The sequence below is a fragment of the Sciurus carolinensis genome, chromosome 5 (assembly GCF_902686445.1).
Source record: "Sciurus carolinensis chromosome 5, mSciCar1.2, whole genome shotgun sequence".
In the NCBI taxonomy this organism is placed as follows: Eukaryota; Metazoa; Chordata; class Mammalia; order Rodentia; family Sciuridae; genus Sciurus; species Sciurus carolinensis.
This window is the reverse complement of record NC_062217.1, coordinates 3,572,724-3,599,241: the sequence shown is the minus strand read 5'-3', so window position 1 is coordinate 3,599,241 and position 26,518 is coordinate 3,572,724. Positions and strand designations below refer to the sequence as shown.

Below are 26,518 nucleotides of genomic sequence, written 5' to 3'. Positions count from 1 at the left end.
ACGTGCAGCCTTCCTTCGGGTCCCACAGGCTGGCCCACTCCCTTGGAGACGGCACCTTAATCAGCCCCCAAACTGTTTGAAAATTGCTGCACAACTCTATGCTCCATCACGGGCTAAAGAAGCAGATAAAGAAATGGTTCAGCTCTGTGACTTTATTTAGGCATGGATTGTGTTTCCTTCCATTTTTCCCACTGTCCTGTTAATATCTCTATTCTAGAACAGACCTTTTCACATAGAAAGCATTCAATAAATAGTGAATGAACACACGTGTGTCACAGAAACTTATTTGTGCTGCTCTCATTACAACAGATCCATTGCTTGTCAATAAGAGCACAGTTGGCAAGGTTCACGTGCACCCGCTCCAGATGTGTGAGCTGCAGTGTTCAGTGTATTTTTAGTAGAAGCCCCTTTATTTTCTTCTGTCACTTGAAATTCGACAGAAATCAGGCTTTCCACGGACACTGTTATGAGAAACACACTACTGGGAATCACAGAACATGGGGCATGGCCCAGCCAGCCACGCAGCACCCACTAAGCCAGTGGGAGCCTGCGCCTGCTCCTCCCCAGGACTCGCCGATGGGGGGGCCCATGAACGGGCAAGCAGATGCTGAGATAAGCAGAGTAAGAGCCACTAGATGCTGTGGACATGGAGCCCCAGTGAGGCTGACCTCTGTGGGAGCCATGGAAGGACATTTAAGCAGCACCATGCACATGGGCACGCCCAGTGGGTACAGAGGGGGTGGTTCTCACCAACTGGGGAGAACCCCACAGCCTACTACAACTCTGTGGAGGCCCCTTCTGTCCCATTTGCAGCTGGCCGCAAAGCCACTCTGCCTGCCCTCATGCAGGCCCACACAAGCAGTGTGTCCTGGAGGACAGGCAGACAGTAGTGATGTGCATGTGCCTGCTCAAAAGGGGACTGACGTGTGCAGGTCTCAGCACTAGCTGGGCACACGCTGCCAGGGCCCGGTGCCGTTTTCCATGGCCGTTGGTATTTGCTCTGGAACCTTGTTTCTCTCTTTGAATTGTACTTCTTACTCCATAGGCTCTTGCGTTGGGGCTGGGGTTCTCTTAGCCTGCTTACTACTCTAAGAGCTCAGAGAGCAGGTTTATTCATGGATTCTGCCCCTTCGGGGTACATGGGTGCATTTCCTCGGAGTGCTCTGAGTTTCCTAAAATTCATTTGTACTGTGCTTCATTAGTCAAAGGCCATGTCCACAAGTCTCTGAGAGAATCTCCCTCTCTTTGGGGCTCTCTGCCTCTGATGTTCAGAGGGTCCTGTGGCCGGGCTTCTCGGGCAGTGTCTACAAAGCACCACCTTGTGTCTTTTGGATGTTTTAATAAACATCTCCTGGCAGGTGCTTGCCTTCTTCTTTAGAGCAGGTTTTCCTGAAAATGCCCTGAATTCCTTGTCTGCTCGGAGGTCCTTTCTCAACTTTAGAATCACTGCCGTCTGCAGAGCCTGACGGTGGGAACGATTTTATTTTCAGATCCAGAAGTTCCTGGCTCCTTTGTGATGATGGCTTCTCTGCCTGTCTCTTTCTGCCTATCTCATGTTTTATTTCAGGTGGTTTGAAGAGTCCCAGAGATAGCTGTCACGCTGCCTGGAAGTCTCCTTAGCTAGGTGGCCCAAGTCACTTAGCGGGTCTCCAGTTTGCCATTCCATAGATGACACTGCTGCTGGGCTTTCCCTGTGACATGGTTTCCTCTCCCTCCCTTGACCTCACTCACCCAGGGCTATCCTGAGGGCCACCCAGCTTCTGCTATTGTCTCTTTAAGACTCCCCTAGTGTCCCAAAGTGAAGACACAGGTTTCATGTTTTGTGTAGCAGCAGTGTCTTGTAGGGACAATGTCTGTGCGAGTCATCTGAGGTTATAAAACAAACCTCGGGGGCTGGGGAGATAGCTCAGTTGGTAGAGTGCTTGCCTTGTAAGCACAAGGCCCTGGGTTGGATCCCCAGCACCCCCCCCCAAAAAAAAGAAATGTCTTCTAAAACAAACCTCCCCAGGACTCAGTGTCTTAAGATGCAAGGATGGTTTTATACTGTCCTCGTGGTTCCAGAATCTGCCTGCTAAGTCATGCTCATGGTGAAGTCAGGGATCCCGGGAGGTTGAGGTTCATTGCACATCCAGTGCCTGGGATGGGAAAGATCAGACCGCCGAAGCTGGGTCTTGTGGCCCCTGCCTTTGCTCTGAGTGGCCTCTCCACAGGGTCCCCCTGGTAGGGCTGCATCAGGCTGTCCACATCTCTTATGCAGAAGTCAGGGCTCCCATGCCATGTGCCCGTGAGGGTGGGCAAACAGGCAGACTCTGCACTGCTCTGTGCCCCAGCCTCAGAGGGCAGGCAACGTCTTTCCAACATCGTATTCTCAGGAGCAGCCAAAGACCTTCCAGGTTCAAGGTTCAGGAAGAGCATTTGGGACTGAAAATATTGAAACCAGTTTGGGAAAATACCATCTGCCACAAATCCTCCAAATTATTCATGACTTCAGAACTCTGTAATGCTAATATTTAAAACGGGGTTGATTTGTTCTGTTTCTGGGAGAAGCTGTGCACTGCTGGGCTTTAGCACACTGGAAGTCATTGGAATACTGGTTATTAGTTAAAGCATTGCACATTTGGGTGACTTTGGGGAGGCTTTTATGATACTGGCTTATGCAGATGGCCATGGAGTAGGAAATTAACTTCGTTCTTTTCCATTCCCATCTGTGTTTGTTTATTTGTTTGTTTGTTTGTTCTGTGTTTTAGTGTGCCAGGAACAGAGCCAAGCCTTTTCCCACAGACCATCCATTTCCTTCCTGGGAGATAGTGAATGACATCACTGTGTTCAAGTCTTCAGGAGGCTGGGGGGGGGGGGGCTGTCCAAGACTCCTTTTAAGTGGTAGGGTCTTGGCCCGTGCCACTGCCACCCTGTTCTGTGACCCTTACTCTGGCACACTGCTTTCTAACACAGCGCACATTTCACTGTCGTTCCCTGTCCTGGTGACATCACCCTCAAAGGGTGGAAGCCTCCTCCTACAAGATCAAAAGCCATGGTGCTTGGTGCTTGGTGCTCTGGGGAGGTCTGGGTTTGGCTGGTGCCTGGTGCACGGGGGTGTGGAAGGACAGGAAGGCCTGGGCTCTCACAGCTGGAGTGCACAGGGCTCTGAGGACCAAGACGGTCCTGGGGGAAGCTAGACTCCCGGCAGCCCAGGTCCTGGCCTCAGACTGGAGTCTTGCTCACACTGGCCTCCCTCTCTTCCCCTTCAGCTCTGGCGCGACCCAGACCCCACAGTGATGACTACAGCACCATGAAGAAGATCCCCCCTCGAAAGCCAAAGAGAAGTCCCAACACGAAGCTCAGTGGCTCCTATGAGGAGATTTGGGGCCCGCGGCCCCCAGGCGCCATGTGTCAGGCAGGTGCGCGCCAGGCCCCGGGGACCCCCGGTGTGCCGCGGGCCTGCCCAGTCGACTGCCTGCCGTGCACCCCGCAGCTGCCGCTGCGCCTGCCTTTACCACAGGGCGACGATGACGACACCGAGCCCGTGTACATCGAGATGGTGGGGAACGCGGCCAGGGCGGGCGGCGCCGAGGCCGAGAGCCCCGACCAGGGCGAGTCGGTGTACGAGGAGATGAAGTACTTCTTGCCCGAGGAGGGCTGCGGCCTGGGAATGGTGTCCTTCCTGTCCGCCTCGCCGCCTCTGTTCTCGGAGACTAGGAAAGCCTTGGCCTTCGAGGCCGGGGAGGCGGGCTGCCAGCCCCTGAAGGACACATGCGACATCCCGCCCCCCTTCCCCAACCTGCTGCCCCACCGGCCGCCGCTTCTGGTCTTCCCGCCCACGCCGGTGACCTGCTCCCCCGCCTCGGACGAGTCGCCCCTGACGCCCCTGGAAGTGAAGAAGCTGCCGGTCCTGGAGACCAACCTCAAGTACCCCGTGCAGTCGGAAGGCTCCAGTCCCCTGTCGCCGCAGTACTCCAAAGCCCCGAGGGGCGACGGCGACAGGCCCGCATCCCCGGGGGGCGCGGTGTCTGACGGGCCTGGCGAGGCCTCGCCGCCGCCGCCCTCGCCGCCGCCGCCGCCCCCGGGACCGCCCCCCGCCGGCCGGCCGCCCGCGCCCTTCGCCTGCCCGCCGGGCGCCGACCCAGCCAGGTCGCACCCGAAGCCCAGCGCGGCGCCCGCAGCGCCCTGCAGCGCCCTCGCCAAGGTCCCGCACTCCCCGGCCCGGGCGGCCCGAGCGGAGCACAGGAAGGCCGCCGCCCCGGCCCCCTACAGCCCCCCGAACCCCCGGCCCCTCTCCAGCCCCCTGGACGAGCTGACCAGCCTCTTCAGCTCGGGAAGGAGCGTGCTGCGCAAGTCTGCGGCCGGGCGCAAGATCCGCGAGGCCCAAGGTGAGCAGAGCCCAGCCTCCGCGCGCCCAGCCCCGGGGTGGGGCCTCGGTGGATCAGGTCCCAGTGGAGGGCCGGGCGATCGTGGGGCCATTCCGAGCAGGTATCGACCGAAAACCGTGTGCAACCAACAGGGACAAGAGGTAGGAATGTGCATTTCCACGCTGAGGAGTAAGACGTTGATGTCTCATAAGACAGAAATACTTGGCGCTCAAGCTGGATTTGATAAATGTAGCTTGATTCGTGCTAGGACTAGGTTTCTTTTTCCTCTGGTACTTCCTTATAACGTGGAAATGGTGGAAATGCTTTTTTGTCTTTTTGGTTTTTTTTTTTTTGTTTTTGTTTTTGTTTTTGTTTTTGTACCATCACATTGAGAATTTCATCATTTACCCCAGCGGCCCTCTGTCTATCATCCATCCCACTTGTCCATCCCAGGACATTGGGACTATTACCTGTTCCGTCAACGCCTTTCATGGAATGCCACTCACCTTATGTTCTGTTGAATGAACTGAGTTCTTTCATACGCCACCCAAGGAAGATTGTAGCTCGGTTCCTGGTCGGTTTCCTCCTCAGCCTCTCAGTCTAAGGCAGAGCTAGCAGTGGACAGCGCACGGAGTTGAGCTCCGGTTGGGTTGTTGCAGCTGTTGTTGCCTGGTTAAAGAAGTATCTGTGTCCTGTAAATGCAGGATGTAGCTAGAAAAAAAATGCAAAGAGAATTTTTTGCTAATCTGTAAGTAGCTCACCACATGCCACTTCATTCACACAAGGTTGCCTTTGTTCCAAACATGCCACTTTTGCAGATTCCCTTAATCATCACAAAGAATGTTGTTATTTTCTTTAAAAAATTTTTGAGATTTTTATACAAAATATTTTTTCAACATTCTGTATCTTGGGGAAGAAATACATTAATATAAAGACCTTGTTAAGTGTGTCATGATGCCAATAGACTCCACTACCTCCCAGGGCTAATGACCACTGTGGACATCCTAACTTTATAGATGTGAAACTTCAGTGTGGAGGGGTTAATATCCTCTTTTGGGTCAAGTGGCAGGGATGAAAATAGGAGTTTGACCTTGATGTGACATTTCATGCATTAGCCTACTCCTTCTTTAAAAGAAAATGCAGAGACATGTTAGCTTCCATCATTTGATTAAGAAATTACTTTAGGTATGAACTAGAAAATCCAGAAAGCAATGTGAACAAGAACAAAGCAGGTGGAGGGTAAGAACCTTAGCAAGTGAGAGAACCTACTCGCTATTTGTTCTCCAGACAAAAAAGCTAGTTGTTTAGTTAACAGTATCTGCTTAATTGTAGGCAACTAGTAAGTGAAATCGAACTTGAGAGTGGCAAAATGCTTGAATTTTACAAGTCATGTTTCATTCCAAGGACCAAGATAGAATCTAAGAAAAATCATTAAATGAACAAATCAAGATTTGCTGTAAAAACTAGATGTTTATTGATCTCTTGTAAACCTCATGTTACTATAGATTGAAATTAGGTATATTCTTGATTCTATTTTATTCGCCTAAAAAAATGAAGTTAACACTTTTCTAGACAGACCTCATCGTTTGGAAATCCCAGGAGGAAGTGAGAATCATGGTGTAGTCTCCAGGCCTGGCGTGTAAATTGGATGGTCATGTTCCCTCTGGTGGCATTAATACAGTGTTGAGGATGTGTGTTAAAGCCTCAGTGCAGCACCGAAACGTCACCTGTAAAATTAAAGACACCTGTTTTCCTATTGTAGGTTTTTACAAAATACTTTGCAATTTGAGCAGATTGGTTTGAACCCTTCAGAACTTGGGTTGTCCACACACAGATTTAGGAAGCTTAGCTGCACAGTTGACCTCTGTGGGATTCTTTATAGTCTGTGATGGGGAAGTAAGCTTACAAGTTTGCAAGTTCCCGTGAGATGTACAAATTCATCTTCCAGAAGGTAAAGGGGTTCAAGATAAGATATGGAAGGAGGATGCTTAATGGGAGGGCTGAGCTCTAGAGCTGCTCATCTGATTGTGAGCCTCACAGTTTGATCCTAAGGGGAGGAATCCATTTTCTTCTGAATGAATTAAAGGGCTGTTATTCTTGATTTACTATAGCCTTGGGGTTTCTTTCCATCAGAGTTTTAAATCTTCTACTTACCTCTTTATATTTAAAAGCATTTTTATTTTCACCTGAAATAGTTTACTTAGCAAATAATCCAGTGTGTGGCTAATTCGCCCTCAAAGCATCTCAATTAATTATAGTTTGTTTCTTGTACAGTTGTGATATAAGGAAACTGTGCTGCAGATTTTGCAGGGAAATTCAAAATGTTTGCCTTGCCTCTTTGGGACAGTGACCTTGCAAAGATTAATCTACCCATTAATTCCCCACTGTGGGCATTTCCACTTGACACAAAAGGCACTGTGGTGTGCAGAGAGCTGTGTATAGGGAGCGAACTTCTCTCACTTGTAGGTCTACCAGGACTATTCTGGAAACTCACAAATATCATTCCTCAAAGAAGTTCATTTCTATAGACTGTTTGCATATGCTACTTGAGTCCTAAAAAAATCACATAAATCTCAGAGTCCAGAACACACATACAGAAAAAGAATAAGACCTTGAAGCTGAAGGGCACAGAGCAGGCTGGAGAGAAGAGTGCCACACGTGCCCGCAGCTCTATTGCAGCCTGCTGGAGCCCAGGCCACCACCAGGAGTCCGCCACTCTTAGACTCGGTCTACAGGAAAACCCAGCACGGGAGGCTGATCCATTTACTCCCAGTTCCTCTGCTCGGGAGAGACAGACTGGAATGCAGTAACTCTGTCCCCAGTGGTCTTCCTTGACTACCTTCACGCTGGACCTGGTAAAGCAGGAGAAAGCTTTCAACACTCTGCATTTCCCCCCAAGGGGCAACAAGTAAGAGCTGCAGAGTCTGGATGGAGAAAATTGTCTCATATACTCAGGAATATCAAGCTTGTGCTTTTCCACTCCAGCATGTGTGGTTCTGGAACAGTGCTTGGGCCACTTGGTCCTTTAGTGAGGAGGGACTAAATGTTTAATTGTCCTTGTCTTTCCAGAAACAAAGTCCCATTAATTCACAACTCTCTTTTCCTCTCTGATGGTCTAATATGACTAATAATATTATGCTAATTGTTTCCAGTTGCTTAGTCTGAAAACACAAGACCTAACCCAAAGGGCAACTGAGGACAGTCCTGGGCTCGATTGGTCACTAGAGGGCTCCGTTGCTCTGAAGGCAGCTCCGCACGGCCGAGTTTATCCGTAGTGACGCAAAGAACCTGGCCAGGCTCTTCTCTCACTGCAAAAGATCAGCAGTCTGGGGACTGACAGAAGCGCAGCACGTCTCCGGAGTCTGGACGGAATGGAGAGCGAGCCCCCTGAGTCAAGGAAAGGTCTGCTCAGGAGCACTTAACATCATTTCTTTACTCTCTGATACTGGGCACCCTCTTCGTCAGGTAGAAACAGGTGCTTCAAAATGACGTCAGTAGAACTGTAATGTACACTATTTCTTTCCATAAATTAGGTGGAATAAATAGTTATTTGATATAAAATTTACCTAAAACTCAGCTGACATATAAACATGTTCGATGGATCTAGCCATGGTGTCATTTTTACTTAGTAAGATTCACTTAAATCAAATGTAAATTACAATTAACTTCAAATATTTTATCTGATTACATAAACACTCTAATAGGAACATTTTGAGTTTGGAAGTCTGACTGTTATATAAACACACTTTTACTGCATGGCATTTGTGTTCCATAGGGCTATTTGAGAAGGAATTTTTTCTAGAGTTGGCTTTCAGGAAAATTTAACACATATACAAGAGTGCAGAAAATAATGAACTCTGCCCACGGACGCCACTGTTTCATCCCTGCTCCTGTCTGCTTCCCTCTTCCAGCCCTGGATAATTTGGAAAAGCATCCCAGTGTCAAATTGTTTTATTAATAAGTTTATGATATTTTACCATAGACATTCTTTAGGGGGAGAAAGGAAGACTCTTAAGTCACTTCAGTAAGCACAGGCCAGACAATGCCTCCCACTTCACTGACAGGAGATGGTGTTCACGACCAACACCGCGATGGGTGCACAGCCCCACTTCTCACAAAGGAAACAAAATCATCCTCACGAGCAGCCAGGGGTTTCTGTCCAACGTGTCCTGGCCCAGGAAGCTGATGCAGACAACCCTTCTACTATGGACAAAGTAACTGTGGATTTCTAAATATTATATTCAAAGGAGACTCCAAGTCTGAAAGAGCAAAACTCAAGAAGAATTTCAATTTCTTCTCAAATGCAAAAAGAAATGCAGTTGCATCTTAGGTTGGTTACGAGGGTCGGATGTGTCTGTGCCGAGTGCAGTTACCTCTGCGTTGTTTAGTAACCAGGAGCCCAGTGCTTTAGTACCACTGACATGCTGCTGATTACCAGCAGAATCCGACCACGTTCACGCAAAGCCATCTGTAAGGGCCGCTCCCTGCCCCTGCTGTGCGAAGCAGAAGTTTGAACATTATCACTTAGTCTCTGACACATTCAGATGAGACTGCAGCCTAAGAATTGTGCCTGCCTTTGTGGGTCTGGACTCGGGCTGTGGAGTGCACGCTCAGCTCCTGGCTCCTTCTCCACATGCAGACTTTGCAGGGCTTTGTCCTGGCCTAGGCTGCTGCTCCTTCCCACTCCCCGAAGCTCCCTCCCCTGGTGACTGAGCTGTGTGGCAGTGGGGTGGCCTGAGTTCCTGGCAATTACAAAGGACTGGACAGAGGATGCACACAGCCACTCGTGTGTGATTCTCCTCACTGGAAGGTTGCTGTCCACACTCCTAACAGAGCAGTCTCCCTCTTATAGGAGGAAGGCATTCCTCTGTGATTTAGAACCATTTCCAAGCAACACTTAAGCTTCCCTCATTTTCTGAATGAGGAAGTCCTGTGGGGAAACTAGATTAACGTCTTCTGAGAAGGAAGTCCTCCATCTGTCACCCATGGACATCAAGCAAGGATGAGCTGTGTAGAGTTTGTCCCTTATAATGCCAGTAAACCCAGCTTTTGTCATGAGGAGACTATGTGTAAGAGAAGGAACTTTTGTTAATTTCTTGACCCCTCTGCAGTAGCTGAGAACATCTGTGTCTGGGATCTGCAGCTACACATTTCAGTGCTTCTCATCCCCAATGCCTGGTAAAAATAATACTTTGCTCATTTACACTGAGAAATGAGTTTTGAATTTTTATAAGCTATCAGTAGCCAGATTTATCTTCGTTGAAAGCACAAAGTTTTGTTGCTCTAAATTAATTGAAAAGACAACTTTTTAATGTCCAAGTATTTGTTGTGAGTGTTTTGACATTTTCCTCGCAATATACAACACCTTGTTCTAAATGCCCAAGAATCCTTGCAATGAAATTGTGCAACCAGACGTGTGTTAACTTGTAGACCTGATTCCCTTAGAGTGATCCAATAAGCACTTACTTAATACAAGCACAGGGCTTGGTACTTGAGAATCCAAAAGAACAGATGAAGGTCTGTGGCGTTGCCTCTGCCCTCTCAGAGACCACAGGGGAATGCATCCCTCTTCAGTGAGAGAGGTTCCGGAACGAGAGTGAACTTTTAACCAGTGGACCCTGGACCACTTGAGAATCCAGAGTTGGACTCCAGCTGGCCAGGAACCCCAGCAGCATGCATGCAGCCTGTGTGGGGAGAGATTTTATACATGTCACCAGATTCTCACAAAATATCAGGGACCTGGGAGAAAAGAGGGTGCGCTGCCTCAGAGGTGCGTCCAGGGTGAGCTCAGCAGCCAGGAGAGGGAGCTGTGAGCGCCACAGGGTCTCAGAGGGCCTCCTGCCAGAGCTGCTAGGCGGGCAGCAGTGAGAGATGGGGAGTGGGTGGCTGGGGTTCTCCAGGTGCAGAATTGGGGGAGTAGGCAGTGCAAGCAGAAAACCAAAGGAGGAGCAAGAAATGCAGGTCCCGCTCCAGGGCCATTTTGGAACGTGGCCATGGGTGCTGCGAAGAAGTGGGCGGACCGAAGGCATCACTTGCTTGGAGTCCAAACCAGACGAGCTTTCTACCTGTTGCTTCTCATCGGCTTCATGACCAGGCTCTGGAACACCCCTGCTGTTTCTCCTCTGTCACGTGGGAATTCAACAGGCACTCTTAGGATACATTTTACAAAGAGTGCCAAGTGCCAGAGGAGGGAAGAGACGGGGAGGGCAGGGGCTCCAGGTGTGTGCAGGTGACCTTCCTGGAAGGGGCGCACCCAGCCGCACCGTGTGCCATGCCAGCAGCATTATTTCATAATAGTCAGAGCTGACACCTGCACGTGGCTCCCTGCTGTTGGCCAAGCACGTAGGCACCCCTGTGAGGCAGGTGAAGCAGCTGTTGTGTCCCTGTTATTAATGAAATCGGAGACTTCGGCCAGTCACCTGATTCTCCCTAATCAGAGGAACAAATCACCTCGCCTTCAGGAATCAAAGGCAGGTCTCCTTTCTCCAAAACCCTGAATTCCTTTCATTCTTAGTCTCTGAAAACTATTAAAATTAAAATAACATACAGAGACGCTGCCTGAGAGAGGAATTCCCTTCTAAGTTAAATACAAACTCATTACCAGAATAAAGATGTGGGGCAGCAGATAAAACCTTCTGGCCCTGTTGTCAGTGTCCCCGTGCAGGTGTGAAGTGGAGAGACCTTCTCTTGCCCCCTGCTCCCCCTCTTCCTTTCCTCACCTGCTCCAAGAAACCCTTTCAAACACCTGTCTCAGAAGCGCACCTGTCTCAGGACCCTCTCTTCCCTTCACCTGGGCCTCCTAAGGCTCTGCCCGGGAACTGAGGTTGAAATCCCCTGCCACCACTCACCAGCATCACGCCCTAACTCACAGTGGGAATGTGAACTGCCCGGCGCCTGCTCGGGGTCCCCAGCAACTGCACGGGTAGTGAGTGAGCCCCCCGCTTGTGCCAGGAGCCTCACTAGGGGCAAAGCAGAGGGCCAGCAGTGACCTTCAGCAGCCACCGTGATGGGACAGAGAAAGACAGACACCTAAAAAGGCTCCTGTTTCTCTCTCTAAAGCATCGCTCTTGGAAAAAATAAGAGGCACGAATTCATTCGTTTATAAATTACGTGAACATGGAAACAAAGACATTGATGATGGCAGAGTTAGAAAAACGGTTAACCCGGAACCACCGTCAGACCTGAGCTCATGGCCGCTCTATGCACATTGGCTGGGAGAAAGTGAAGTCCTGGCCTCAGGACAGTGGTATTTCCATAGTGCTTCCTCCTTCTTTGAGACCCTGGGACAAAACCAAGTAGAGACTAACAACAATTAAGTATTTAGATCAATCTGATCAAAAAGTTACCCTTTGAATTATATCAATCATCTTGGGAAATTACCTTAACACACTGACTGTAAATCTGCTCTACTGCCATGTCAGTCAGACCAGAGGTATGCATCCAGCATAAATAGTTCATCAGTTTTCAGATGAGCCACATGCAGCCAAGAAGCCATTACTCCTGGGATACTCTGCAGTGCACCGTCAGCAGAAGAATCTGCTGTACCTGAAACTCTGAAAATAAGGCAGTCTTTTCAGCACTGGATTATCTTCATAACCAGTAAATATTGCTCATAATTTCAACCCCTTAAAGCAAGCAGCTAGTGTGTACTGTGTGTCCGTCTCTACACTAGATCGCAACTTAAACTCCCACGCGGGTTCCAGAGAGCAACCCAGTGCTCGTCCTCCAAGTCACTCTGCCACTCTCCTTAAGCAATGGAACAGAGACCTTCCTGGCTCCCTGCATCTCAGGATTGCCCCACAGAACTGTGTCCTGGGGTTTCCTCCTTTCGTGAAGAGATGCTCAGTAGTGACAGGTTTCGTGGGATGCTTTCCCACCGAGGTGCTGGACAGGTGCCTTGTGCTCTCTCCTAAGGAGGACAGAAGGAAGACTAATCTCTCCATTTCCTACCAGCATGTAGGTCCTTCATGCCTGACCTGAATCTTCTTTATGATTAATCATGGATTAGACTGGAAACTTCCACACCATCAGCAAGCTAACTGTACTGGGACACCAATAGCCTCTAGGGCTTGTGGCCACTATCCCGGCCCTTGCCTGAAACCTTCAGTTTTCTTACTGAAGTGGCACTGGCCACTTGCAGTTGAACAATGCACGTTGATAATACTAAGACAATAAATGACAGTGTGATTATTTTCTCCCCACCAAGGGCTAGGTTCTGAAGCATGCAGAGCCCTCGGGCAGGCACGTGCTGAATGGAAGGCTCTTGGTAGTCTACAGTGGAACCTAGTGGCAATAGTATGTGCCTTGCCCAAAGTCCCCAGAAATCCCAAAAGAGCTTCTCCACCCCAAACTCTGATTCATAATCAAACATAAGTTTCCAAAAGAAACTTCATTTTAAAGAAGGTAGAACTGGAGGTCTGGCTGAACCTCCTATGCCTCACACCAGACAGCAGACTCTAATTGTTGACATGAATTTCACCGATGCAGTTGCAGCTTGGCGGGGGGTCTCTGCCATTCACTTACCCAGGCTTGAAATCATCTCTAATTTAGAGGTTGGGGACGGTGACGTAGGAAAGAGGTTTGGTGCTTTATATATGATGATGTGGGACCATAAAAATGTCTTTTTAATCTGACGATCATTAGAAAACCCAGTGGTGTGGTCCAGCTGCTAACCAGAGTGCATTCCCACGTCTGAGAGATTGCATGCATGGCAGGGACCCACGCAGTGGCGTCAGAAACCCTTTCTGTTTCTGAGAGAAGTTCTCTGTGACAAAGCCTCCAGACTTGCTGTTCTTTCCAGGACTTAAAGTATCAGAGGGTAACTTCAGGCAAAGTGATAAAACTACCAGTAATATTTGGCCTTACTATGTGCCTCAGGATTTCAAAGAGGTTTAGAAATAGAGTTAAATAGGGACAAGCAAACTTCATTCATTTATTGGAAAAAAAAAAAGGTGTGGTGGGTTTCTTTGGTGCCAGGCACTGCACTAAGTTATGTGGATTTTAAAATGAAGTGTGGGTTCCCCTCAGAAGCAGCTGGTACCAGGGAATCTGAGGAAACCCATGTGTCCAAGGAGGGAGACTACCTGGGCTTCCCTAGCTGCCCCTCAGTCCTCAGGCCTGAGAAATATCCATTTTTACTCAACATATTCTCTTCTCTTCATTTTTAAATGCTTGTCGCACCCACAGGGTCATTTCCTAGCTCATGCTCGCAGTGCACGCTCTGCAGCACTGCCCTCAGGGGAGAGGAAACCAGAACCCCAGGACAGAGTGCCAGGGCAGGAGGGGGGATCCCCGAAAGAACATGACCAAATGATGTGTTGTGGTAACTGCACTGCGGAAAGGACTTTCTTTTTCCTTGCTAGTTTTTATTCATTCACACGTAAACGTATATACAGGTTGCAAAATGATTTAGAGTTTGGAATATTTGCATAGACACAATGCAGTATCTTAGTAAGAGGCCTCGGATGTAAACATGAAATTCATTTTGTTTCTGTACACTTTACACACACAAAGCCTGAGCTTTATACAATATTTTTATTAAAATTGTGCATGAATGAATGATTCATGGTATGGAATCTTCCACTATAGGGGTCATGTCAGCGCTTGAAAGGTCTCAATTTTGGAAGCATTTCTAATTTTGAATATTCAGATTAGCGATGCTTGACCCGTTCTTGATGGAGGATTGATGGGAAGGAATTAGAGTGGAGCCCCCTGAATATGGGACGCCCAGCACCCACCGCCCTGGGCAGGCCTTGGCCTGTGGCTCTGGGTGAAGTGCAGACCCACAGGAGCCTCCCCTGCCTCCAGTGCCCCAGCACTGTTCCTCCCGGGTGGCCGGCTTCTACGCTGCAACACGGAGTGGGCACTCGGGTCAGGAGAAGTCTTGCCACATGAGCACCAGGACGGAGGCCAACCAAGCCACCGGCTGTGACAGGAGCAGTCCCTGCAGCTCGCGAGAATCCTGGGGACATTTTTAATTGACTCTTCAAGGCCTCAGAGCTGCGGCTGCCAGGCAGCCCGTGTGCAGTGCAGGCTGGTGGAGCTGCTCCGCACCCGATGTGCACGGTGCTGCCACCGCTGCCCAGTTGTCCTGCCACCTGGGCGTCGCCCAGGCCTGGCATCTTGGCTGCTCTCCGCACAAGGTCTCTGGCTGGCCTGGGCCCTTTGCATTGTCGAGTGCTTCAGCTGCGACCGACAGCGAGCTCTGAGCAGGGCTGAGGCCTCGCCAGCTGCCACCGTGACCTCTGCTTCCCCTTTCACTTCTGCTCAGTCCAGTCTTGTTACCCGTTCAGCTGAGGAAGAGCAGCACATCAGCTCCCATCCAGCTGCGGTGCCAGGAGCTCGGAGCACGCCAGCGAAGCCCAGGGCCTTCCTCCTTCTGCTTCCTGGGGACTGTGAGGACCATTTTCCTAAACAAAGGAATGGCCGAGAGGTGCCGCTGCCCACCCATCCTTTCAGGACCCCTGGATTTGCCCCCACGCAGCATGGAGGAAGGGTGCTAGCAAAAGCAGCAACGGTGTCCTGTCACTTGGGAAACCCTGCAGGGGACCAGCGTGGGCCAGACAGGCGTGTTGTCTAGGAACTGCACCTTGGACCAGTTATATACCAGGAGCTGCCCAAGGACAAGGAAGGACTTCGAAGAGATTGTCCCCCTAATGGCAGGGGCAGAACAAGTGGGCAAACACCCATCCAGTTGGTTAAGTTTAACAGGAAATTGGTGCGACTTAACTCCCTGGCGCCGACGACCTGGTTCATGCAACTCGTGTCCCCGGTGGGGACAACGAGGGAATGTTGCTTCCGAACCGAGCAGGAGGAGCCATGGCCGGCTCTGCTCCAGACACAAGTTCCAGAGGAGCCTGAGGTGCTCAGAGGGTGACCCTCAGGGGTTGGAAGCAGGAGTGAGTTCTGGCTAGTGGTGTGGGACAGTCAGGTCTCCGCACGCCCGTCCTCTCCAGCTACCGCAGCATTACGTTGTCCGGCTTCTGAAGCAATCTATTCTGAATCGTTAAGAAAGGTAACCAGTCAGGGTATCGTGGGTCCCAACTGTATCACGAGAGTCATTGCTGGGACCCTGGCATTCAGTTCTGGCTTCTCCATTATAGAAGACCAGGAAGGACCTCTCCAGGCAGTTCTGTGATTGTTAGCAATGGGGTTGGTTAAAATCTGTCCCACGTGGCTTGGGGTCAGTTAGAACCGCACTGCTGAAAGCTTGCACAAGTTCACGGCATACCCACGGTACCCCCAGGATGTCCTGCTGTGCTCCAGCCAATCCACCGGTGAGCTCTCCCAACTCCTTGGACCACTGTGCCTGTGGGACTCTTCATCCTGACCTTTGTCCTTCGAAGAGGCAGGAAGAGAAATACTCTGGTTGTCTGTTGATCAAAGAAGGGCCAGTTCACCTCCCAGGAGGTGACAGGTTGGGGGCAACTAAGTCCTGATTTCTGATCTTCCTCGTGTGCAGCAAAAGATCTCAGAAAAATCAGATCTTGAAGGAGCTTTTCCTCTAACTCAAACCAGATTCGGTTTAAAACAAACTGGACGCCAACCTCAGGCCTAGGGGAGCCTGTCCAAATCCAGTTGTGTACCTTCCTGGTGAAGGTATGGTCCATCTGTGACTCCAGATCTTAGAAGGGAGACCGGGGCAGCCCCGGAGCATGCCGGGCACGGCGCTCCATGTCTGTGCCTTCCTGCCCCCAGAGGGGGAGAGTGCTGCACGCCCTGGGCACAGCAGCCTTTCCAGAGAGGTCTTCTCCTGCAGAGTGCCCTGAGAGCCACACTGTGTGTGTAACGAGCGTACGGCACCTCGCACTTCTTGTGTCTTCAAGCGCTCTCAGCGTCAGGGCTGGACTGGGTTAGAGGGCTAGCGTGTCTTCCTCCTGCATTACTGAAACCTGGATCCTAGCTCATGATTCCAAAATGCACTGTAGAACCATCTCACGCTCAGGTAGCCAGGGGAGGTTAGTTGTAAGCATTCTTCTTAAAGAGACACACGGCTCCTACCCTTGCTCTGGCTGTCCTTGACCTGTTCGTGGCTCAAACAAAGCACGCCAACCCTCAAACCAATTGACTTTAATTTCCCAGTGTTAGAAACTGTAGACCAATATAAAGTAAGATTTGAAAAGACTAAATATGTGTGGACCTTGCATCTGAACAATCAGCAGGACATGAAAATACATGAAAACCTCAAACCCAGTGTCAGGTATCGACTTCAAATATCCATGGATGTTTTCTCCTGCAAGTTAACATGCTTGGGTAGAAAACAAAGAGCTCGGGTCCTGTGAATACTAGAAAATGTGTCACCAGGTACAATGAGACATGTTCCTTACCTTATGACTTCTAATCGGGTTTGGGCCTCCAAGGCATTTTTCTCCTTTGAAATCCTTGCTCGCATTTCCAGTCCTGATGTGAAAGGGAGGCGTGATCTCTTGTTGCAGGATCCCGCCAGACTCACCTGGTCGGCCTTTTGTTAGTAAACCTGTCAACAGGTGTAGCTGCCCTGGGAACACCGCCTTTACATCAGTTCTGCCATTTGCTTCTTGCTCGTTCCTTTTCTCCCTTGTTTCAACCCACACCAAGTGACTTCTCCATGCCTGACACTGCTGTAGGCCCTGGGAGTGGGGCGCCAGCAGGTTTGGCTCCTGGTGTCCATATTCTAGAGGAGGGAGAGGCAGGAGGCCAGTTGGGGAAGTGCCGTGTGGCCAGCAGCCAGAAAACTGACGTGAAGGTATGGACGGAAGTGCCCGGGCCTGGGGAGAGGGCCGCAGTGTTCCAGGGTGACTTTGAAGTCTTCCTCCTGGGAGTGAACCAAACAGAGGGCTGCCGTGCTCCTGCAGAGCGGGAGGCTGGGCCCAGGGGTGCAGGGAGGCCGAGCTGGCTCCTCCAGATTCAAGCATGGGTCTGGCCGTGGAGGGTCCACTCAGCCTTCAGACAGGTGAGAACTGGCGAGGGCTGAGGAGAAATGGTGTGACCTGACCTGTGTTTGAAGCAGAGGTCCTCCCTGGAGCACTGGTGGCCTTCCGGGACAGCGGAGCCTGGGGCAGGGGCCCCAGTGCATTGCGGAACGTTTTGCAGTATGCCCGACCTCCATACACTGGCTGTCCGTGGCTGCCCTCCTCCAGGAGTGACAGCTCCGAATGTCCCCAGACACTGAGCGTGTCCTGGGGTCGTGGGGGGTCACCTCCTGTAGAAAGCGGGTTTTACGAGGATCACACCCACCCAGAATGATATTTTAATTATGTTAAGATAATAGGACAAGTGAAAGAAATGTATTAACATTTAAAGACTTGCTAGAACCCTCCCAGTGGATTAAAGTTCAACTGAGATGTGCCTGTATCGCACGCTTTTATGGAATGATCATACCCTAACATGAAGACCAAAACTTTATCTTCGAGTCACATACCGATGTGATTCACTTCACCTGTATTTGTGGAACAGCACCAGGCAGGGGTCACCGAGAAATAGAGAACTCTGTTTAGAGACTTAAGAAAAAAAAATCCTCGGGTATTCAGAGCAGCTGTTACCATCACCGCGCACCCAGCCGGAGGACGGCCGGACTACGTGCCACGTGGTTAACAAGACGCAAAGATGCAGAGACACAGGAATGTCTCTGAGGTGCCACTAGCTCTTCGATGGGGCTCTCCTCACTTCCCGTGCTCAGGGTCTTTGAGAGGCTCGATCTTTCTCTCTGGATGACTTCTCTTTGTCCTCGCTGCCCTGCTGCCGCAGGCCTTCTGTCTGGATTTGCTCTGGCTCATTCCTGACTTCCCGTGAGTGTGCCTCTCGAGCATGTGCCTGCAGAGCAGCCGCCTCTTTGGATGCAGTGCAGTGCCTGCAGTTGTCTCTGCTGCAGCTCCTTGGGTGCTGGCGTGGGTGACAGGTGCTCTGGGGAGAGACCTTGCAAACACGCCCTCCCTCGGCCGCGTCTCAGCAAAATCCTGTTACCCAGAGTTTCTGTATTCCATCTCCTGGGCTTCAATGGAGAGCGTAATAAGTCCAGCACAGATGCTTGGACGTGACTGGTTTTAGCTGGGAGTACGGTGCTGATGAGCCCACACTGACCACCCCAAAAGCGGGACCTTGACACTGACAGCCGTCCTGTTTCCCCTGCCAGAATGCCCTTCCGGCCTCAACCTCATTTCCCCGACCATTGCTATGTGGGTGATAGTCAGGGAAGGAGCTGCCTCATCCTTTATGTCAGCAAAGGCACTACACAGGGAAGAAGCGTGAGTGGACAGCAGGGCCTGTGCCCTGTCTGGTGGCCCCTGTCTCCCTGTGTCACTCCTGTGCTCCCACGTGCCTGACTCCAAGGTTACTGCCACCTGGTCCTTCAGACAGGGAGCTCCTCCTGCATGTGCGGGGTGCCCCTGTGCACCCTGCTTCTTCCCCGCCCTTCTCAGAGCTGAGGGCCACCTTGGGGAGACAGTGCCTGACTCTGCTGCCACAGGACCCACCAGTGTTTCCACCTGCTGGAGTTTACCCCGTCACCTGCTGTGCAATTCATTCCTCGTCTCCAGCCCCTAGAGAGTACCTGGCACACAGTAGGCACTCAATAGTACCCCCTGAACTAAAGAATGGACAAATGAAATAGCCTAAATAGAAATAAAAGCAGGTGAAGGGCTGCCTTAAAATGGCTTTAAAAGGAAGCTGGTTTGCAGACAGAAGTTCTGGACTTGACCAACGTGAATAATTGTTCTCTCAATTTCAGCCTGTTCCAGATCTGCCGTTGGGAACAGTGAAGGTCAGCCCAGCTTCCTGTTCCATCACTATTCTTGCACCTTCTGGCAGCACTGAAGGTCTTCGTGTGTGTTTTCATGTGCAAGGGAGTCAGCAGCTAGGCTGGCCCACTGGGCATTGAAGTGGATCATATAAGTTCTTCTGCTTGGATTTTGAAGCTGTGACATTTATAAATTCAACTTGTGTTTAACTGATGCAAAAAGACATAAAACTTGTTCATACTCATGGGGTGCCATGTGATGTTTTGATACATGGGTGCATTGACTGATGTTTACATCGGATTAAAAGTATTCACCTCCCCAGACCTTATCCTTCCTTTATGGTGAAACAATCAAAATCCTTTTTTCTGGAGTTTTTAAATCCACAGTATAGCACTGTTATCTCTGGTCATCCTGCTGTGCACTGGCACCCAGAACTCCTGGCTCCTCTCAGCTGTCACTTAGCACCCAGGGGTCCACCAGCCCTCCCCCTCCCCTACCTGCCCACCTCTGGTAGCCTCCATCTGACCCTCCACTCTTGTGGGATCGAGTTATTTAGATTCCGCCTCCGTGAGATTGTGCAGGGCCTATGTGTCTGTGTCTGGCTAATTTCATCTAACACGATGACCTCAGTTCCATCCTCGTTGCTGTGAATGCCGTCATTTCTTTCATTCTTCTGGCTGGACGCTGGTCCCTGCAGGGCACCTCACTCCTTGTCTTTGGTACGCTGTCAGATCTGGAGGCTGCTCTCAAGTCATGGCTGATGTGGAGCGTGGTGGTGAACGCAGGAGAGCAGATGTCCCTGACGTGCCAACTTCACTTCCTTTGGGTGAATGTCCCATGAGGGGGTTGCAGGGTCATGCTAGCTCCACCCTCAGCTTTTTGAGGGCCCGTTCTGGCTTCCATGATGGCTGTGTGCACTCCCGTCACCTTTGCCTTTGACAGTAGACATTCCACCCAGACTGGCCTGATGGCTCCTCAGGATTCTGATTTGTGTTTCTTTGATGGCTGAGCATTTTTTTCTCATACCTTTTGTCCACTTGTATGTCTTATCTTGAGAGATATCTATTTGGGTCTACTGCATATTTTTTAATTGCATTTTTCTGCTCTGGACTTTTGGGTATTCCTTATATATTCTGGGTATCAACCCGTGGCCAGATGCAAAGTTTGCAAATGTTTTCTCCCAACCTGTTAGCAGCCTCTTCATTGTGATGATTATTTCCTTAGCTGTGCAGAAGCTTTTAGGTCAGTAGAATCCCTCTTTCTTTTTTTTTCCATTTTTTGTGTGCTCTTGGGTCTTATCTGAAATCTCCTTTCTCTTTCCAATGTCCTGAAATATTTCCCCTGTTTCTTCTGGTATATTCACTGATGGGGTCTCATAGTTAAGTTTTAACTGTTTCAAGTTGACTTCTGTAACTGGTATGAGGCAAAAATCTAGCTGCGTTCTTCTGCGTGTGGATATCCGACTTTCCCAGCACCACTTTTTGAGATGGTTAACATTTCTCTGCGTGTTCTTGGCACCCTATGGAAAATCAGTTGGCCGTATGTGTGGGTTACTTCTTCACTCTCTCTTCCGTTCCACTGGGCTCGGAGTCTGTACACCAGTGCCATGTCCTTCTGACCACTCTGGTTTGCAGTGTGTTTTGAAGGCGGGTAGTGCCAAGCCTCCTGCTTCATTTTTTCACTCAGAATGGCTTTGACCGTCTGGGGATTTTTGCATGGAAGCTCTGATCAGTTTGCCTTCATTCTGTCAATCCAGCATTTTCTACCTCTAAATCTTCACACGTTTTCCTTTTTGGGTAGAGTAGGCTGTCCTTGGTGGATGTCAGCTCACGAGAGATACCTGCAGTGATGTGACGAAGGTCCTGATCTGTGGGTGGGAGATGCGGGGTGCACAGGTGGGGAGCACCTTGCAGAGGGAATGTTATCTGGCACATGGAAACCTGTAGGCATGCCGAGCACTTGGATACAAGCAGGCCTGAGAGCGGCTTGGATGCAGGTCCCAAGGAGCAAGGGAGGTAATGTCACCAAGGGAGAGTCGGGAGGCCCAAATCACAACCAGCACGGAGAGACAAGCTCTGGAGGGCTTCCCTCTTTCCCTTCCCTCCCCTTGCCCTTCCTTTCTCACTTCCTGCTTCTTTTCCTTCTCTCCCTACCTTTCTCCCTCCTTCCTCTCTTCTTCATATTTTAGGCAATAGCTGTTCTTTCAAGAGTTTTAAGCATGGAAAGGACATTATTTAATTCATTTTTTAGTGAGAAAAAAACTGAACAGTAACCAGAATATAAGGTTAAAGTTCTAGTTCTTTCCAGCTGCATGACTTTGATTGACCTCATTTCCCAGTAAAATATGGATAATGTCTCTGCCTCTTGGGATCTGTGTTATTGGGGTCAGGGATGAAAACACACGGTTTTGCCATGAGCAAAGTATAATAATGCAAAAGATGTTTATTATCCCTTTTGAATAATTTGTTAGCCTACAACCTTTGAAAGGCCTAGCTTTAAGGCAGTCAGAACTCACTAAGTACCAAGGAGAAGGACAAGCACAGCACACACAGCCTTATGTTCAGTTACCGTCCAGGGGCTGGAACTTCTTGAGGTTTCTGAGAAGGGGGAAACAGTCCAGATCTTAGCCTGAGGGCCAGGTGGAGCCATGGATGCCATCCTGTTTGATGTGACGCTCTGGTCACTTGTAAACCTTGCCTGAGATCAAAGCACCCACCCTGGGACTGTCTGCCAGGGTAGGAGTGTTCCTGAGGCTGTGCGCTGCGATGCTCCAAAGCCGTTTGGCCTTTGCTGAATATGGACTAGGCTTCTGACCTCAGGCACCTCAGGACAACCAACATAGGACATAGAGTAAATGTTTAATTATTTTAGTGTACAGAATACATTGTAGTGCCTTGGAAGTCTGCTTTTCCAAAAGGAATAATAAAAATTTATCATCATGTTGAAAACATATTTGCTATTTTTAAAAGCTGTAAGAATGTCTTACTATATTTATATCTAATAATCCAGAACTCCAGATATATGACTTCTCAACTTGAGCAATACTGCACTAAGCTGTGTGACCTATGACATCAAAAATTCTATGTAAATATTTGGAAATGACAAATTATGAAGTTGACTTTTACCACTTATTGTTTTCATTTATGTTTAACAGTGTTGCAACATTATTTGGTATCATATAGGCCAAAAATTGAATTAAGGATTATTTTCAATTTGTATTAATTATAATTAACATTTGATTTGGTGACTTTTTTATTCATTTTTTTCAGTACATTTATCATACAAGAATAATCATTTCTAAATTTTATTTTAGGTTTTGAAACTAACATGAACCTAACTGGCCGGGATGATCCTAGTACATCAGAAATTGCTTCGGAGACTCAAGATAGAAATGCAAATAACCATGGAATTCAATTATCTAATTCACTATCTAGTGCTATTACTGCTGAAAATGGAAATTCCGTCTCGAATGGTAAGCACTTTTAAACTCAGAAGTAAATGGATGAAAGTTTTAAGCTGTATCAACTTTCTAGGAAGAATGAATTTAAAATATAAAAATGGAGTAAGCTTAATAACTGGAAAATAGGATCTAAACTGTGAACTGCACTCAGGTATTATTGTCAGCATATTATTGCCTGGGTTAAGGAATTAGAATTGCCCTTAGAATTTGCAACTTTTCAGAAATCTTTGCAGTATTGGTCCATAAGAGCCAGTGTAAAATGAGTCTGAACTAAGAAGAAGGAGGAGATAGATATGCTCTACCGATACTTCTAATTAGAAGTATTTTTCTTATAATTAAGAAATGTGAAGGAAAGTAATCTTGAAGGAATGGATGTAAATGCCAAGGCGCCTTCAGGTGTTTGAAGTGCAGCAAAGAGAACATTGTGTAGGAATCAGCTTGTCTGCATGTGTCTCAAACCCTCGAAAGATATTTCCTCTCATATATAAAAAAATGCCTAGGGCTTCTAGTCATGACTGACCAATCTTTCCCTGGGCACATCCAGAAGAGCTGGAAAAACCATTTTTGTTTAGTCCAATTCAAGGTGCTGGAGAACTTTCAAGACAGAGTTACTGTGGGAGCTGAAGGGGAGGCGGGAGGTCCCCAGGCCAGGAGGACCATACTCTGGCTTTCCTCTCAGGCAGGAGGCACGTCCTGGCCCAGAGAAGGCAGCCAAGAAGCCACCTGAGCTTCCCAGGTCCACCAAGGCCTAGGGAGGGCTTACAAGTGTCCATCCCAAAGTCAGTGAGCCAGACCCAAATCACAGCTCAGCTGTGAAACATCTCAATCCTAAAGATGACCACGGTGCTACTGGAGTGACAGAGCCCACGGGTTCCCGGGAGAAACACGTAAACTCTCCCTGAAGACAATAATTGCTTCCCAGTCTCAAAATATTCCTGTAAACGGTTTTTCAAATACCGAGTCCAACACGCAGTCCAAAGCAACAAGACCCGTGAGCAGGAATCATTGCAGAGATAACTGTCAGTCACAGCATGTCCACCAGGGCTCGAAAGATCAGAGTCCAAAGATGTACACTTTCGAGTAAGAATGTGCACCCTGCCCTCGTAGATGGAAGCACAGGGATTTCAGCAGAAATGGGCAATCAAAAGCAGAGCAAAATGGGCAAAAATTGTCAGATGGAAATTCTGAAATTGAAAAACGCAGTAATAAAATGAAGTATAACAGAGGATGAAATTAAACTTAATTAGACACAGTTGTTGAAAACACAACGAAAGCGTCAGGGGAAATGGAAGATACGCCAGAGAATCTCTAGAGGGAAACACCCAGAAGCAGAGGGAAGAGGCGGAATCTGGAAAATGGTGTGGAGACACGAAGGACCCAGCCGTGCTGGGCCTGGCTCAGGGGAGAGCCCTTGCTGAGCATGTGTGGGACCCTGGATTCCGTCCCTGCCACGGCCACAAAAGGACACAGCGAGGAGTGCTGCTGGAATCCTAGGGCCAGGAGACCTGTGCGTGGTCAGAGGAGAGACTCGGTGAGAAATGTTGGTGAAGTTTCCAACACTAGCCGCAGCACCCTGGAGAGCAGCAAGTGGCGATTGTTGTAAACCCAACGTCCTCTTCCCACCCCAGCAGCCCTGCCTCCAGGCGTCCTCTGGAGGGAAATGGAAGCAATGCCCAGGAACACCTGAAGGTGGAAGCCCAGGGCGCCTCCATGCCTGATCACCTGGGCCGGGAACGAGTGCGGCCCTTCAGATGGCACCTGGAGGGTGGTAGTTATCCACTGCTGTGCAGCAAATCCCATTTCCCCCAAAAGAACCTCAGAGGCTTTGCACATCTGGTGGTTGTTATTTTATATTTCGGAGGGTCAGGAAGCTGGGTGTGGCTCAGCGTGCCTTTGTTTGGGTTCCTCATGAGACAGCAGTCAAACCAGCAGCCAAACCCAGCTCAGCTGAGGGATGGTACCTTTCCAAGGTCACATGCGGGGTTACTGCAGGCCTCAGAAGATTCTAGTCTGTCCACTCACCTGGGCCTCTCCCTAGGGCAGCCTCATAGCAGGGCAGCAGGCTTCCTCCTGGGAAAGCACCAGAGCAGCCAGAAGAGAGCCAAAGTCTCCTAGGCGAGCCCACGCTGCTGAGCGCCCAGAGCTGGGCTCACCGGGCATCTTACGGGATTAACCCCCACACAGATGAGCTCTGCGTCTGTAGGAATGACCCACTGCTGTGCACAAAACAGAACACGCAGCAACCGAAACCCAGGAAACAACCTGTGATGGTGCAAGTGCACCGACAAACAGAGTCTGAAGAGCAGAAGCGCCTGTGCAGGACAGAAAGCAAAGTGGCTGCCAGCGCGGACGGGAGTGGACCGCAGAGGCTGGGTGGGCCGGGACGTGCACTCGAGGGGCCGACTGTCCGCACAGTGAGCCCGACAGAGCCCAGCTTTTATTTTTAAATTCAAACCCACGGAAAGCCTGAGTAGAAGAAGTGAAAATAAGACCACTACCAGGCCTGTCGCAGCGAGATACGTGTAAAATAACAGCTAACCACGGATCCTAGAAGCAGCCAGAGGCTTAAAGGAGGCGAAGGAGCCCTCGAGGTCCAAGGTCAGTGGAAGGGCATCTTTAACACGCGCAAAGAAAATAGCTGCTAACCCTGAATTTTAAAACTAATAAAAAATTCCTGTAAAAATGAAAAGGAGTTAATGATATACTTAGAAAAAAGTGAAAACATAGAGGATTCAGCACTGGTGAACTCGGCATGCTTAGAGGTAGTGGAAGAAATGAAAAGTCATTTAGAAGGCGAGCGCAGCGGGCAGCAGACTCCTGCTCAGCACCTGACACTGACACGTCTGACTGCCAGCTGCGCCCTCAACACTGACCAGCGGAGGGGACAGGACTTTCTGAAAGGCAGGGCAGATAGGTTTTAGAGGAAGGTCTAAGGACACACCTGGAGCAAACCTGGAAATTCACACTGTAAAGGCTTCGTGTAGTGTGAACTGCAGCATGAATGACTGCTGGCTTGGGGAGCAGGAGATGCCCAGAGCCCGCCAGAGGGCAAGCTGGGCCTCGCACAGCATTCAGACATCTTGCACCCAGGAATCCGCAGGTCCAAGGAAAAAGCACAGTCTGAATTGAAAACCAGAATATTCCAACTAATGTCCATGAAACTGTGACATGACAGCACCTGGGGGTGGTGGCTGAGGTCTCCAGGGATGGAGGCTGGCAGCCTTCACCATATGCCCTACGGGAACAAGGGCTCCAGATCAGGGCCGAGGACCTAGGGAGTCAGAAATCCAGGAGAAAATTTGACACCAAGGAAGCGGGAGGGAAGGTACAGTAGGGCGAGAACATACTGTATTGAAATAGAAAACAGAACAAAGCCAACGTTGGTTCTTTCAAATTGTCCTTAGAAACATGAACAGACTTGATAATCCACTAACCAGGGTGACAGAATAAAGAGGGTGCAAGAAAACTACATTCTAGCAGGGGAAGGGGCACCCCCACCATCTGATGGGGTTGTTGACTTGTATGGCAGCTACCATCTCACAATGTTTTAAAAAAAAATGAGAGAGTTGGGAAGCGGGTGTCAGTGGAGAGAGAGGAAGGGAATTCCCTTTCACCAAAATATTCCATTTTTCTGAATTTTGAGGCTAAAGGCAAAAGCTACCACTTGGAAAAAGGTCTTAGAAAATTAATACAAAAAGCTTTGAGTCTTGCCCCCCCCCAAAATTAACACAAATGCAAAAAACAACCATGCAAATGAATCCCCTCTAGACCAAACTGGAAATGTTCTTGGAATTTGCTTCTTGAGATTGATTATAGAGAACTGAGCCCTTAGCAATATCAGGCTTCTAAACTCCAGCATGTAACAAATAGTGCCAGTCCACACCCTGGTCACAGATTTATATGTTTTCCCTTAAATGCTTATGGCAAGCAGATTTTAAAGCTGTTTCTGTGTAGACATTAATTGAAGATTACTTGAAAATCTCAAGAGTTATGTACAC

At 49.3% G+C, this 26,518-nt stretch overlaps 1 protein-coding gene across 4 annotated transcripts in view; it reads left to right on the top strand.

The window, feature by feature from the left end:
* Nucleotides 1-26,518, top strand: part of Myo16 (myosin XVI) — a 606,187-nt gene that overhangs the window by 549,586 nt on the left and 30,083 nt on the right. For all 4 annotated transcript variants that reach the window (XM_047554578.1, XM_047554580.1, XM_047554577.1 and 1 more), the window contains exons 32-33: nucleotides 3,249-4,367; nucleotides 22,374-22,532. In XM_047554578.1, the coding sequence (XP_047410534.1) occupies nucleotides 3,249-4,367; nucleotides 22,374-22,532 (1,278 nt within the window). The remainder of the gene's footprint in view (nucleotides 1-3,248; nucleotides 4,368-22,373; nucleotides 22,533-26,518) is intronic.